Source organism: Scomber scombrus, chromosome 8, assembly GCF_963691925.1.
Source record: "Scomber scombrus chromosome 8, fScoSco1.1, whole genome shotgun sequence".
NCBI lineage: Eukaryota > Metazoa > Chordata > Actinopteri > Scombriformes > Scombridae > Scomber > Scomber scombrus.
This window is the reverse complement of record NC_084977.1, coordinates 11,602,835-11,619,637: the sequence shown is the minus strand read 5'-3', so window position 1 is coordinate 11,619,637 and position 16,803 is coordinate 11,602,835. Positions and strand designations below refer to the sequence as shown.

At 40.5% G+C, this 16,803-nt stretch overlaps 1 protein-coding gene across 1 annotated transcript in view; it reads left to right on the top strand.

Annotated features, from left to right (window-relative positions):
• polrmt (polymerase (RNA) mitochondrial (DNA directed)) overlaps positions 1-16,803 on the top strand; it is a 48,994-nt gene that overhangs the window by 20,706 nt on the left and 11,485 nt on the right. Inside the window, exons 10-15 of the mRNA XM_062423809.1 lie at positions 1,328-2,113; positions 2,419-2,541; positions 4,865-4,987; positions 5,706-5,885; positions 6,934-7,020; positions 8,315-8,428. Coding sequence (XP_062279793.1) covers positions 1,328-2,113; positions 2,419-2,541; positions 4,865-4,987; positions 5,706-5,885; positions 6,934-7,020; positions 8,315-8,428 — 1,413 coding nt within the window. The remainder of the gene's footprint in view (positions 1-1,327; positions 2,114-2,418; positions 2,542-4,864; positions 4,988-5,705; positions 5,886-6,933; positions 7,021-8,314; positions 8,429-16,803) is intronic.

Sequence of the window (16,803 nt, the reverse complement as noted above, 5' to 3'; positions counted from 1 at the left end):
AGCAGAAACAAAGAAAATGTCTGAAAACACATGACCTTCACTTTGGACAAGACTGTCTGTCACTCTAAAGCCTGTTACCTCGTACATTTGAGCACCCTCCTATCCAGCGTGAAGCTCCAAAGAGGGAGAATTATAAAACCATTTCTTTCCTGTGTGAGTTGGCAGCGGGAACAGTTGAGCAAGATGAATAGGTTCCAGGCTAATCCCTTTTTTTAGTGTCCCTTTAATTGGCTCGCTGATTTACTACCATGTCAATCGAAAAAAAAGCGTAAAGAGAGGAAGAACTCTGGATTTTTTTTTGGACTTTTTGAACTTGATGCACTTTGACCAAGGGATTGACTATAGCAGCATTTTATTCTTGTGAATTTTTCATATCACAGCCCCCCCCCTTTTCTTTTCTTTTCATTCTCCCCCTTCCCCTTTCTTTTTAATCTGTGGAGGTTAGCCCATCAGGGGAGCATCCTAATGATTTTACAGCACAGCGTGGCATTCTGACTCATGCAGGCAATACTGAGGTGTTTCATTTTTCTGTCAGGTTACTGTATTTCTTCCTTGAGATGGTATTTATGCTTTGCCCCGTGTCCTGTATATGTGTCAAGTTAGAACTGCAACACAATAATGCTTGCACATCAAAGCCACAGCTTGGAAGAAACTTGTGTAGACCAATGTCAGTGAGTCCACAAGTAGTAATTCATCCCTCTGCTACACTTCTCCTGGCAGGGATTTACATAATTCAATAAAGAAAAGAAAGAAGTTCCAGGTCATCATTTTTTATGTTGAAGATTTAGTGTGTAAGGTTTTTTTTAGCAACCACTTTTCAAAAGTATTTATACCTTTTTAATTGATTATATGTAGTCAAGATGCAGCAGGGATTGAGGGGATGGAGAAAGAGAGGGGCATGACATGCTACAAAGCTCCCCAGCTAAATTTGAACTTGACCACCAGGCCATTGTGACTCCTCACTGACTGCGTTAAATGAAGTTATAACAAAATGTTTAGTTTGGAGGTTTATGGACATACAGTTGCTACCTTATTGATCTGGCATTTAATGGTGAGCAGTTGTAGAACTGGAGGAATTATATAAATGAAAACATGAGTTTAGCCCAGTTGTTCCAGACTTTGACATGTTCGTGTACGAATTATACTGATATCCGGCAGGAATGAATTATGTCATGATTATTCTTAACCTAAGTAGATAAAGCATCATTAATTTTTTAGTAATTGAAACATCAGTCTCTGTATTTCATGCTGATCTTTTCTGTGTCTGCTCATTTGAAGTTTTCTGTTTCTAATTGGATCCCACACAATGCTGTTTTTCACCCTCTAGGTCGGCTTCATCAAGCCCCACCCCATCCTGACTCAGATGCAGCAGGAGGCCATGGAGACTAAGCTGACCTTTGACTCCTACGTGATTCCAATGCTGTGCCCTCCTGTTCCCTGGACGTCTGCCAAGTTTGGAGCTTACCTGCTGACACCTACCAAGCTGATGCGTACAGTGGATGGGGCCACCCAACATGATGTTTTGTTGGACAAATGCCAGAACCTCCATGCAGTTCTAGACTCTCTTAACCAGCTGGGTAACTGTGCCTGGAGGATCAACAAACCGTTACTAGATATTATTATCTCCATCTTCAATGATCGTGGTAGTGAGAAACTAGACATCCCTCCTCCCATGTCAGAGGCCCCCAAAATACCTCACTTCAACCCCCACGATCCCACTTATACCGCCAGTGAGAAGGCCCCCATGAAAAGGGAGATGATCAATGCCAAAAAGAAATGCGGTGAGATGCACAGCTTACGTATGGATGCTCTCTATAAACTCTCCATCGCCAACCACATGAGAGATAAGCTCTTCTGGTTCCCTCACAACATGGATTTCCGGGGACGTACCTACCCCTGCCCTCCATACTTTAATCACCTGGGAAGTGACGTGACTCGGGCCATCCTTTTGTTTGCAGAGGGGAAGCCCCTCGGTCCCAAGGGCCTGGACTGGCTAAAAATCCACTTAGTCAATCTGACAGGGTTAAAGAAGAGGAGCTCACTACAGGGAAGACTGGAGTACGCCAACACTATCATAGAAGACATACTGGATTCTGCTAACAACCCTCTCAATGTGAGTCAATCTTTGTTGGTCTTTTCAACCATAGCATCATAGTCCCGCATAGCATTTCTTTTTAGAGCTTTCTAAGTTTTGAAGTATATGAAATTACATTTAGAGTAATGCAGAAAGAACTATTATTCTCAATTTCTGAAATATGCAGATTATAGGATAACGCCTTTCTCTCTCACTTCAGTGAACTGCGATTTTAATCAGTGACAGATATCTGTCAAATATCTGACTAACACAGAAAATAAAATTTTTGGCCATGTTTATGTATGCAGAATAATGTATATTGTGCTTGTGTTTGTATCTCTCAGGGTAAGAAGTGGTGGATGAATGCAGATGAGCCTTGGCAGGCTCTGGCGTGCTGCATGGAGATAGCCGATGCTGTGAGATCTCCAGATCCGACACAGTTCATCTCTCATTTTCCTGTTCACCAGGTACCACCAAACAATTAAAAGAATTATGTGTTTACAGGATTGCGTAGTGATCCAAGAGGCTGTAATGTCATACAAAAATGACCTGTTTGATCTCTGTCAGCATTTATTCCTGTCAATCTGTTTCAGTGAAGTAGTATTGATTTGACAAAATACAGTTTAATATTGTATGAAAACTCCCCCTGTAGCGTGAGTGTCTGCATATGTACAAAATCAAATAATCTGAAAACACCTTCAGCCAATCATAATTCTAGTTTATAGCCTGCTAAAAATAAGATGTGCCATTCGTTCATGTTTTATAGTGCTGGTTTAGAGGGCACATCAAAGTTAACAAACCAAGACTGCCTGGGGCCATTTTAATGCCATAAACCTGTAGAACTAATCTTAGACTACAGACCTTAGCTTGAGCTGTACTTGACTGAACATTTAAACCCCTACCCTCTCTTACACAAACCAAAGCAGCAGACACATTGTCTACAATAGTGCTGCTGTTGGGGGCATATTTAGTACAGCATAACACACTAACTGTGCTGTTTTATGTCAGCTATCCAGTTATTTGCAGGTTAAAGCATAATCTGTGTGTTGTGTAATTGACTAAAGAAACATGGTAATACCAGTGTTATATTGTAGCTTTTATTAGCACTTAAGTACATGGCTCTCATTTATTTTACATTTAAGATACACATATATCAATTCATTGAATGATTGTTAGTTATACCTAAAATATTATTTTAAAAGGTACGTCAAAGTTAATTATAGTGCACTAATAAAAGTGCAGGTAATGCAAGTGGCAATAATTCACTGATTCTAGGCTTCAGATACAGACTTTCTCTCATATTTTAAAAAGAAAAAGACAAAATACGCAGTACAATGTAAGCACATAGTAGTGAATTTAGCATCTCTCCCCCTCTGCTGATTTTAAAGACAATAGCCCCAAGGTTTTCACTAAGTGAATCTTTTAAATTCAACCTACTAAGGAACTTCAAATGAAAATTTCCCTTCAGGATAAAACTGGCAAATTTAAATCATATTGATGTTAATTAATTTCTACTGTCCCTGATTAATTAAGTAAAATAAGGAAACAAACAGCCAGAAGGACTCAAAAGGAGTCTGAGGCCAAATTTGAAATGAAATTGTTGTGGAACTTAAAGTTGGACAGGATCGGGCCAGCGCACTGCAATATTTATGCTGGGCTTTTTAATCTCGCCTGACAGGCTGACTACTGGGACATCGCCAGTGCCCAGATGCACTTACACTCATATAAACTGCTCAGTCTAGTGGACAGCATAAATGATTATATTCATATAATTAAAGTTTAGTTTAGTTTACTTTACTTTATTTTGCACTAACAACAACAATGTAGGGTGAGGCAGAAAACCTGAATGGGCTTAGAAGATGTATGCATGTGACAGAGAAGGTGTTATTTTTATTGCTGGGCTTCAGCGAGAGGTTTTTGGGGTGCTTTAGGCAAAGGATCTCCTCATTGAACAAGCCTTGATTTCATTTCATTAGCTTTTTACATAAAATCCTCTTAAGATGTCATTCTGGACAAGATGATTTTTGGTAAACTGATTTAACTTAAATGATGTTATTCAATGTTTGTATATAAATCGATACAGTTGTTACAGTATGTATTATGGAATGTCTAACTTTTATGGTGAGGGGCTCCTTCTAATAGGATAAATACCTATAGACTGTGGGACTGATTGGCTTCAGCTGCGGACGTGTTGGCTATATCTGCCTGAAATGTGTATTGTTTCTCAGTTTTACCTGATGAACATCTAAGGAATAAAATGTTGCATCTTTTATCAAGTTTATTGCAAGTAAAAGGACAGTGTGCAGTGAAGATTTAGGAATGTTGAACCTAAAATGATTTAATTGACCAGTTCATTTGAATGACAAATAACGGATCATCATTTAATTGTGTACAACCCAGAACAAATCCAGTCCAGATTTTGCTTAGAACAAAGCCTTTAATTCAAGATGCTCTGAAATGGTTTGATAGTCTCACATGAAGTGTAATATTCACTCTTTGTCTGTGGAAGATGTTGTTATGAACTGAGATTCAACCAAATCATTTCCCACTGAGCTCCTGTGATTCATCTTGCCCTTTATCTTGTTTTCTGTTTTCTTCTCTCTCTTCACTATCTTGTGTTTCACTTCAACATCCTTTAAATCATTAAATAGTTCTTAATCCTGTTCCTCTCCATGTGCTGCCCTCTCCCATTTGGTGCTCATCTCTGTAATTCTTTCTCCGTCTCTGTTCTCTTCTCCTCCACATCACTGCTTTAATCTGTCCTTCTCTTCTACTCCCCCTCTCCTCCAGGACGGCTCCTGTAACGGTCTCCAGCACTATGCCGCTCTAGGCAGAGACGTTATTGGTGCCACATCAGTCAACCTCATGCCCTGTGATGAGCCCCAGGATGTGTACAGCGGAGTAGCACAACAGGTCAGCATCAGAGAGTTGTTCTTGGTTTTCACTGATTTGTTCCCTTTCTTTCAACTGAACGACTTGAAGTTACACAACACAACAAAATTGCAAGGCACGTTGCAGTTTCTCAGCTGTTAATTTTCAGATAATTTACTAGATCTCATAGAAAGTGAGGAACTGAGCATTTCTAATATATTTTAAGTTTGTCAGTTTAGGTCTTGCATTCAATAGTACTAAGTTTCTAATACCTTGCATCAAAGTGTGGTGAGAATAGACTGCTTCCCATATCCAGTTGCTCAAAGGGCAAGTGTGCATGAAAAGCAATCAAGGACCCCAGTTTGCTGTGAATCCGCAATTTGCTTTTAATTGTGTTGCACAGGAAGGAGGAATCAGTGTGCTGAGGAAGAAAAGTCTGTCCCAAGCCAAAGCTTTCCAAGGGCAGCGACTGTAACTGCAAAGTATATTGTGGAGTTGTCAGTCAGCGACAGAAAGCCGAGTACAATTTGCTGCAGGACATTATCTCAGTGTCATATTTTTACCTCTGGGCATTGCAGTTATTGTTAGACGATACTGTAGATTATATCAGGCTTGTGAAATAGAAAGCTTCCTGGATAAATAAATCTTTGTTTACTTGCAAGGATTGCAACTTGTACAGTAAGTAAAAGTGACAACAGTTGCATTCTTGGAGGCTGTGTTAAGCATTTCTGCCCACATGCAACGCTTCTATGTGTTTCAGGTGGAGGAGTTCCGAGCACGGGATGCAGAAAACGGCCAGAAGATAGCTCAAGTCCTGGAGGGCTTCATCAGCAGGAAGGTGGTCAAACAGACCGTGATGACTGTGGTGTACGGGGTCACACGCTACGGGGGACGGCTCCAGATAGAGAAAAGACTGAAGGAGATTGATGAGTTCCCCAAGGTACAGTAGTGTTAGAGGCTGGCGGTTGTGATAGTGGTGGGGGTAGGTTGGGGATTCCTCACACTGCATACAGTTTTATTTATAGTGTGGTATCAGCTTGGTAAGACAGAGTGGCCTTTTAGCACAGGATCTCCTCTAGATGAGGCACTTCTTACACACAATGAGCCCACATGGACTCATAATGAAGTATAAGGTCCTCCCTACTGAGGGCTGTCCTCCTTGCATGTCATTACCACATTGACTTCTGCCTGTGCGTTTATCACACAGTTGACAGTGACTGCATGTAATTTCATCACATTTGATTGTGCATTCAATGGGATTTCAGCAACTTTGCCCTTGACATTAAAAGTCCCACCCTACCGTTACCAAGTGAGCTAAGTGGAGCAAGAACAGTTTAGTTTACTCAAGTTATTTACAGTCATATTGTAGTGAAACTGAATATTGCATGGTTGTATCAGGAAGGCAAGGGGTATAATAAAACAATAGTATATTTGATATCCTGCACACAGCCGATATGGATCTATTTTTAGTTAAAAACTATTAAACTATGATTTGGCTCTCTGATGGGCACACCAATCCTGTGGAATGACACCATGGCAGGAAAAATAAGGTATTTAATCTTCTTACGGCTCTGTAGTGTTTATAATCTGTCAAATAGCTATATAGTTGGAGTTAATCTCATTGTCTGGATAGATGACATCGGCATGATACTGCTGTCAGTGTATCTACCATCTCACAGCGGGAGGACTGCGCTAAATGACTTCTGCGTAATGTCCCTAATTGTTTACACAGGGAATTAGGGGGCAAGTGTAATTGTGACTGATTACAGGGGGATGGAAGGGGGATGAGGAAGCTCCTCCCGAGGAGGAGATCATCATTTTGTTGTAATGATATGAGAAATGTACTATTCTCATACAGCTCTGCTACATCTTTCATTTATATTTGCACTATACTTTTTACACTACACTTCTTTTTTTTGGTCAAGGTGAAAAGTGCGTGTGTGACTGTGTGAATGAATACACAAGCATAATCATGTCTTGTTTTCCAGGAGCATATATGGGATGCTTCTAATTACCTGGTGCGTATGGTGTTCAGTGGCTTAAAGGAGATGTTTACAGGGACCAGAGAGATCCAGGTGGGTTCATTACACCTGCATATCATCAAATACACACATAAAAGTATCTCATCCAACATATAAGTGTGTTACTAATTGCACAACACAGTTTACATTAAGTAAACATGTTGTTTAATATGCTAATTCCTGCTGTTTTCCCCCCCAAGAATCTACACCCATATGCTGTAAATAGTATTTCCTTCTAAGGTGTAAATAAGCAAACATTAACATAACAAAGCACGCACTCATGCATGTAAAACTTTTTTTCCATCTCCATAATGGTACAATATAGAATAACCCATTTCTACTACTGCTGACCTACTACTGAATATAGGATGTGATTGTTTTTCTTTTAATGACTGGTTTACTTCACTATTACCCCGGCAACGGCACCAATTCATCACATAGGCTCCATTTATAGATTTAGGACGTGCACCTGGTGGGGGATTGTATATTATCTCCGCAGGCAGAGAGGTGTCCCGCAAGCTAATAGAACCACCACCCACTGTGGGTGTTCAATCCTTTTGGGGAATGTGTGGGGACAACCCAGTCTGAGATGAAATATCCACACTTCCCATCATGTCTCTGTGCCGACCCGACGCTCATGCGCGTGTACGTGTGTGCACCAGCTGCTTTTAAATAGGTCACATCCTCTCGTGTGTTGCATCACTGAGTTGAAGGATGAACAACAGAGAGGTAGCTGATCAATCCTCAGCGTTGTCATCCCTGACCTCTCTTACGCTCCCTGTACGTTTCCCATTTATTCTGTCAACGCTGCTTCTCATTCTGTTCAAACTGCACTCCCACTCTCTGTCCACTCCTCACTCTCCCTCTCTGTCTGCTTCTAATCAATCAATGGATTGATCAGTAGCCAGACTGCTACCTCGAATTGCTAGGGCATATTTACCTTACGTACGACTCTGTGTGCCTGTAAGTGCGAGGAGGCACTCGTGGGACATATATAGGGCTTTCATTCTTGGAGACAAACTGAGCTAGATGCTTATTCAAACAGCACAGTTGCACCCACAGTTTTTAGAGGAAGCAATAACTTGTCAGTCAACTGTTCCTCTGCAATAACTGTTTGCAGCTCCATGAAGTTGAGCTACAAACCCTAACGCCGAACACAAAAACTTCATCACTTAGCTGTCCAAACTCGCTTGATTGCTCTGTTATCTAAATTCACACACAAACACAGCAAATAGGCAGATATTCACTCTCTTGATTGGTTAAGTGCTATTTTTTTTTTGTCTTGAGTATGCTCTTGAATCCAATGTGTGCCCTCACTTCACCTCTACTGGCATCCTTTCTAATACAGGATTGGCTGACCGAGAGCGCCAGGCTCATCTCCAAGTCTGGACACACTGTGGAGTGGGTGACACCCCTGGGTTTACCTATCATCCAGCCCTACCACCGCGTACGCAACCAAGTGGTAAGTCTTATCAGAAAGCACAGGAGTCAAGGTGAATGTGTGGGAAATGCCTCCACTTTTCATCACTCAATACACTGCAGAGCTTTCACATGATTTCACACGTAATTAAGCAGCGCCCTTTTCAAGAAGTAATTGTGCTATTTCTGTAGCTTAACTTTTACTCCTGGTAGTAATATTGATATCAGTAGTGGGAGGTATTTACCTGTTATCTGGATGTTAAGCTGCAGCGTTTTGTGAATTCACCACTGTATTGTCATATGCTGTATGATGTCTTCATTTGTTTGTATTTTCTGAAATTCACTGGCTGACCTTTCTGAGGTTCTCCACCTGTTTGTGTTGTCTTCGCTCTTTGTCACAACATTCACAAAATAATCTGCAGCTGGCCTTTTCAGAGCACACACTATACACTGAACACAGCACTCAATAATCTCTTCCTTACATACTGGACAGTAATAAACGCCTCTAAATAATATTTTCATGAGTTATTAAGGTGCTTTGGATCATCACACGATAACCCTCATTTCACTGTGTAATTTCCACTTGTTATATTTCATTGGACTTTGATGGAATTTCTGATGAAGCTGATAATAAATCAGGCTGGCTGGCTCGCTGTGAGGCAGTTGGTTGGTTTTAAACTGTGGGCATCCAGTCACCCGGTGCACATATTCATATTCAGGTATAAACTGCACAGGGCGGTATAAGAAGAACAGCAGCTTCCCTAACAGATCAGCTTATAATATGCTATATTTCACGTTTAAATGTTGTGTTTACATCTACCAAGAGCAAGCTGTTGTCCTCACACAGCCACCCCACACAATTGTGCTTTACTTATTGTGGTCTGGCAAGACTCAGTAAGCATTTGCTTGATTTAGGGGAACTGCCAATGTCCAATTAATTTGGATGTGATTTGACCGGCCTTTTTATTTTCAAATGATAAATAATGTGCTCTCATTGGCTCACACATGAACATCAAAAGGGCTTCAAGATTTCTTAACTGTAAAACAAAAACAAAAAGTTGATTGTTGTTGGTATGATAGTCTCACAAACTAGGATTACATAAAGACTCTTGTGAGACTGAAGGGGACATGTGGGGATAGATGATGGATGGATGGATGTTGTGGTTGTCACTGAGTCGTTGGTGCAGAGTAAAAAATCAACATCACTATCTGAACAACTTCAAAACATTTTGCTGCTGGATTTCTGTCCACAATTATACCTCAAAGCAAATAGTGAGCTCGTAGAACATGCGGTCAGCTGACTTTGGATTTAGTGTATCCACAACCCAGTCCTTTGTTTTTGCCACAGACTGTTTTTATGCTCTTTTAATTCACTCTTCTCCCTTTCACATTCCCTGTCTGTCTTCTCTGCTTTTCTTCTGCTTCACAGGAAAGCTACATCCCTAAGACAATTATTGTCCTAGTCTTTTTTACAATGCAGAATACCCAACCTATCATGGAGCTTTAAGCACCGGTTGCTTTTTGCGGGTGGAATGTCCCAGCTGAGCTTTCCAAGTCTCGATAGGTTTTGGTGCATCAGTACACCACTGATGGTGTATTGTGATTGCTGTGAGTGTCCCAACTGTTATGGAGCTCAACAACATCAGTAAAGTTTTCCGTTGCTACGGAGATGCTGACAGAAGCGTGTCTTGGAGATAAAATGTCTGAGTGCCAGCACGTCTGTAAATAATGTGCCTTTGTGTGTGTGTGTGTGTGTGTGTGTGTGTGTGTGTGTGTGTGTGTGTGTGTGTGTGTGTGTGTGTGTGTGTGTGTGTGTGTGTGTGTGTGTGTGTGTGTGTGTGTGTGTGTGTGTGTGTGTGTGTGTGTGTGTGTGTGTGTGTGTGTGTGTGTGTGTGCGCATGGAAAGAAAAGGCAACATATGTTTATGTGTGCCTTGATATTAAACCCGTTTGACCTCTAATATCCTCAAGCTCATTAACTAAGTGACAGGAGGAGACAGACATATAGCACATGCCAAGCACAGGCAGGCAGGAAGCCCATAGGCAGGCCCAGCATGCCGCCTACTCTTTTAGTATGACATCAAGCAGAAGATTGGCTTAGAGGGGGAGTGACACCTCATAAGCAGGTGCAAGAGAGCGAGGGTGGCAGATGGCGGTTCCCCTGTGGGTGCATCCTTCTCTGTAGATGTAGGGCGCGTTCTCTTGATTTGATCTGCTTCTTTTAATGTCCAGCCAGGACAAGGAAACTGATTAGCCTCTGCTCTTTTTCAAGGCCCTCAGATGAATAAATGAATGACTGAAGAGATGGGTTCATGGATGAATGAGGTATTAGCTTACGTTTCACAGATGACTCTTTTCATCCCCTGCAATAATTCTCTAATCCACTTGCATCACTGAGCAACAAAAATGAAACTAACTTGCAGGAAGGTCACCTTTTCCCGGCGTAGCTGGATTAAATTCAATCTCCCAGTCTCCTCTCTGCCTCTTAAATCCAAGGCCACTGTGTTTTTGGGGTCATTAGTAATTAGACGAGATAAGATTTCAAAATGAGGCGTGATGCACAGTAAGAAAACCAATAAGTGTGAATTTGAAGTAGCTATAGTAGCATCACATAATCAGGCAGGTTCGTGTCTGTGTTTCCCGGTTCTTAACAGTGTGCACACAGGGATGAGAATAAATGTCCACCTGTGTTATCGAGTATTTTTCATCACTGATGAGAGGTGAGGAAATCAGAGTGAGACACAGTAACTGAATGGAGCATGAATATACATCAGGGCGGCTGCCTAACAGGATTGGGAGATACTAATCGGATCAGAGGTCACTCTGGCTCGGATTCCTTGTTTATTTTTCATTCCCGCTCCCAGGCAAGGTTACAGTGAAATCTCACTCCCAGCTAATGGTGGCACAGGGGAATCGTCAGCTGGATTGGCTGGATTTGACTGGATTTGTGAGTTTATAGGGTGATAAAAAGCTTGTGATCTAATGTCCTCTATGCGGAAAGAATCAGTTAGGTTATTTTGGGATTTTAGTGGTAATTGGTGATTTCCCCTGATGCTTAATTTTTAGTATAGTAAAATGGTAAAGTACAATACAGTGCCTATAAATAATTTCACCCCCCTCTGGGAAGTTAATGTGTTTATTGTTTTCAACAAAAGGAGACTCTTTAACAGGAAAACAGGTCTCTACAAAATTAAATTACAAATGTAAAATACTTGTTTGCATGATGATCAGCCTCCTCCAAGTAAGTATTTAGTAGATGCATCTTTTTAGTTATAGCCTCTGTATGAATGGGTTTCTATCACCTTTGCACATCTGGGCAATTTTTTCAGTCCAGCCACAAATTCGTGAATGGGTTGAATCCCTAGTGGTATATCACCAATGATACGTAGTTCAACTTAGACTTAATGTGTTACAAAATAAATGCCTAAGTACATTTTTAAAGAAATCCATCTTGCTAATAACAAACCCAGTTAGTTTATTTAAATGTATTTCTTTGATTCCAGTCCCACATTTCTACCCAACTAAGCAGATGATCCCTTTTGTCTGGCTCGATTACTTTTCCTTCTTATAGAAGCAGGATTACAGCAGAGATGGTGAAAGTCTCTACAATCAGAATGAGTCTGCTTTTCATTCAAATTCCGGAGAACTATGTATCTCTAAATGTCAGCGTGATGCCCTCCACGCCTCCTTTTGCCTTGGAACAGGAGCGAGCCGTTCCCAGGGGTAGCGTGGTGTTACGTTGATCTTGCAGAATCTTGTGGCATTTTGAGGTGAAATCAAAAATTCAGTTTGAGTTTCAAGGACATCCCCGAGAGGCAGAAAAAGAAAGTTTGGAAGAAATAGGGTCTGGAAAAGGTCAGTGTGTGTGTGTGTGTGTGTGTGTGTGTGTGTGTGTGTGTGTGTGTGTGTGTGTGTGTGTGTGTGTGTGTGTGTGTGTGTGTGTGTGTGTGTGTGTGTGTGTGTGTGTGTGTGTGTGTGTGTGTGTGTGTGTGTGTGTGTGTGTGTGTGTGAGAAACTATGAGCCTGCAGCTGTCTTCAGAGGTAGAGGAGCAGGTATCCCAGCATAGAGGTGAGGTGTAATGGAGAACTGCTTCCACTTGAATAGATGAGACGTGTGTTATTAACCGCTATGTGATGAATGGGGGATTCCCCTCTCTGCATCCATGACCATCTGTAGTGCGGTTCTCAGATGATATAGACTACATCAGCCTAAACAGCTGGTTTAACCAAGGTGTCATTCATCACAGCCTCAGGGTCTGGTCTTGAACACAGATCATGCACGCATGCATTACAATGAACTAAAGTACATTGTACAGAAGTGACCTCATTTACAGTGTGGCAGTCCATTACTCACACCAAAGGTAACCTCCATTTCGTTCACCCTCACCTTTTTACATCACAGCTTCTGCTTTTCCTCAACCGGTTATGCTAGGATGCAACGAGCGGATGTAAAGAGGAAGATGATGGACAGACACTCTCTCCCCCCCCCCCAATGTCCTCCTAGAGAAATGATGGATGAGATAGCAGCCATGACAGAAACTAATGGGGTTTTTACCATGCTGCGCTTCTATTTTAAAACCATTTCTTGATAATTGTGTGATTCTGTCATTCATCACACAACGACCTTCAAGCAATCAACCAGAACCACCAAACCCAGTATCCTGCTGGCTCCCTGAACATAGCTTTAATGCACTTCCAACCATGTGAACACCTGTCACTTTAATCCAGTTATATCGTTCCTTTTTTATTTTTCATGCAGCTAATTATCAGCACCTCTGACATTTTATCTCTAATTAAATAATCGTAGAGTTGAGGACAAAAATGTAATGGAAGCAATCCTGATCATCGATTAATCATTACAGTTGTTTAAGTAAAAATGGAAAAGATTCTCTGGTTTGTGCCTCTAAAATGTGAAGTTAAATAATTTTAAAGTGAATATCTTTGGATTTTAAACAGTTGGTCTGTTTGAATAGGAATGTCACACTGGGCTCTCAGAACTACAGGTAACGAATAGAAAAAGTAATCAACAGTTGAATCGACGATGAAAATAATCGTAAAAAAAATGCCAAAATTCTCAAATGTCAATATTGTCAGGTTTCTTTAGCCTTCTGTGACACTAAACGGAATAAGTTTGGATTGTGGACTGTTAATCATAACAATAGAAAACTTTTGAAAACACTGACCTACGTTTTCCACCATGTTTTGACATTCTGTAGACGGAACACCTAATAGATCAATCTAGAAAATACTCAACAGATGAATCGATAATGAAAATAATCATGTGTTGCACCTCTAATTAGTGATGACAAACTCAACAATTATTGCGGTGTGAATAATGTGAATCAATGCAGTCACATGAAATCTCAGTGCTGGGCAAGATCAAAAACATGTCTCTTCTTAAAAACAACAGAGACAGACTGAAGTGGTGAGATCATCTAGATTAAACACTGAACAATGGAACAACAGTTGGGAAACTTGACAGCACCCATTGTGATTTTACTGCAGTAAGGAGACATTCATTCACAGCTGTAAGCCTCAAATGCAATTAAAATTCATCTGAAGTACACTCACTCTGTCAGTATGTCAGTGGACAACAAGTGTCACCTGATGTCATTATAAGCTGAGGTGTTGATGCCCTGCTCAACATTTTTGTTAATGCTGACTTTACTAAAAATCAGTTTCCAGAAGCACACTGTTGAAATAGCACGCTGTAATTCTGCTCTGCATTTTTCCCTTTTTAAATGTCTGACCCCCAAGATATTTCACTCCTCCTAAAACCTGTATGGCACCCGAGAGAGCATCCTACATAAGTGTTTGGTTTCCAGCTTTCCAGGGGGTCGTTACAGATTCAGAGGCTGAATGGGGAAGTTAGAATTGCAGAGGGGTGTGAACTTCAAAGACTGTTGTGTTCATCCAACAGAGAAGCAAGCAAGATCAAATAAAGCAGCTGAACGTTAGCACCAAACACATGCAGGGCTTGACAGTAAGGCTCGTCCACTTGTCTTGGACAAGTTTTGGAGGGCACGTGAAAGAGAAATTTACTGGCCCCTAGGGACCGGTGTCTTCATGTTATGTGACATTAATTACTGAATCGATTCAGGGTACCGTTTTAAAACAAATGTTTTTCCCCACTATACATGGGGATATAACTCCTCAAGACCGAAACATCACAAACGCTACGTGGTGCTCTTAGATTTTTGTTACTAAACGTATACCAGGACCTACACTTGTTATTTCTCTAACTGTGTGGAAGTCTTTTGTTTTCACATCACAGTTGTTGAACAACAGCATTAAAGTCTCAGTGAAACAGAATTTATAACGTCTTTAGTTTCTGTGCTATGTCATTTTAACCCCGACAAGTGACTTTTGCACCTGGACAAGTGAAAAGTAAATTGATGTGTCTGAAGGACAAGTGCCCCAAAAGTTACTGTTGAGCCTGACAAGGTTATTGAAGGCTCCTGTGGGTGTCAGAATGGCAGTGGCTCTCCTAAAGACACATTTGGAAAATATGTGAATTGGCAGTGTAGAGCAAAATAAAAACTGAATTCATTAACTTTTAGCTTTTCTTTCTCTGACTTGCTGTTGGGCTAATGCCTTTCCCAGCATGCATTTCTGTACGTGAGAGGCAGGGTGCAAGCTATAGTAAGGGCAATTTAGACTTACAAAAACCCTACACAAATGCATGAATACTCCACACTAAAAGGCTCAGTTGTAACCACTGAACCACTAATTAATTTATTTTCTGCATCTCTGCATTACAAACAGCAGATTCTCATAACCTAAAAAGAACAAACTGAATGCAAATCTACCCCCATGTTTATCTATTAATAATTGAGAACAAACATATTTTCTATTCATTCATATCAATGTGGGTAAATCTTCTGAATAGTAACTACCAGTAATGTCTAATGACTTTTTAAAAGCACACAATGTTTTAGAGTACAGATGGATCTAAATGTCTTTTTGAGTTCTGAATGTAGTTTAATTGAAATAGCAAAACATTTTCCTCTCAAAGCTGCTTCCCATCACTGTAAAAAGGACCGTCTTTGTACTTAGACAGAAATGTGCTTTGTACACTAAGATACATTAGTGTAAGCTGAACTCAAGGTAAACAGTCTAATCCAGTGTGCTCTCATTGACGAGAAGTTGACTGCCTGTTGCCAGTCATATCTCTTTCCTGATAGTAGCCTGTCGTTCCCACCCAGGCATGGTTCCAAGGGTCAGGGGAAGACTGGCCCGCCACAGATGCTTTGGCAGGGCTGAGTGGACGGACCCTCAGGGCTCGAGAGATTAGAACACTTCTCTCCACAAGGAACAACTGTCAGTAAAGTCTGTGGTCTGAGGGAGCATGAAAAAAAAGACTGAATAAAACAAATAGCAAGGAGGTATTTGCCTGATGGCTTCACAGTGTGCATACTGGCAAATAGCTAGCGGATCTGAATTTATCTTTCCTTTTGCACTGATGGTTAGTTATTACAGTTAAGTGGGTAATTGTCCTATTGAAGGGATTTTCTGACGTTCTCATGTAAAGAAATAGCGGATTGTTTAATTGAAGAAGTAATATGTTCCATTCACGTTTGCTCTTTGAGTTTTCCCTCAATTAATTAAATCTGATAGACTCATGAGTCATGATGAGTGATGGCCACTGACTTTTAATGAGAAGTTTATTCTGTGGCATACTCTTGGTGCCTCATCAATAACTACTTTTTTTTGATGCTGCTTCTTTTCTTTTCTTTTCTTTTTTTTAGCTCTTCTTTCCCATTCATGGTGGAAGTGCGTCACCATGAACTAATTCTGCCTGTAGCCCTCCATCCTATTAAATGAAAACTCATTTTTAGATGCATCAGAGTGTGTGTGTGTGTGTAACGTGAGAACAGGTGATTAAAATAGCCACTTTGTGTCTGCATGAATTAGTATCTTTTAATCCTTAATGTGATGTAATTCTTTTTTTTTTTGTAATTCAAGTTAATGTGATGTAATTATTATTGAAACAAGATATTAGGGTGGGACACAACAGTTAAAGATTTTTCTAAACTATAAACAGAAGATATAATTTAAGCAGAAACAAAAAAAGGGGTTTTTCTTTAAAACTAAAATTGCGATGTTACCTGACAAGGAATGAATCTGTTTCACTTTTTTGGAAATGTGACTCATGTTAGTGGTTACTTTGGGATCTCATATTCTCTGCTGTGACATTAAACGCCTCATGTGGAAACTGACTGATGACCAAATAAATTAATCTGTAGCACACCCATAACTTAAATTCAAATTTTTGTTCATTCAGTCTTTGCAAGAAACAGAGCCAGAGCATAACGGCTTAAAATAAAAATTGGAAAACTTAAATGTTAAAAATTTAAACCTGCAGTGCAGAACTTTTACATGTAAGTGAACATCAGTTACATTCAAGCCCTTTCCAAAC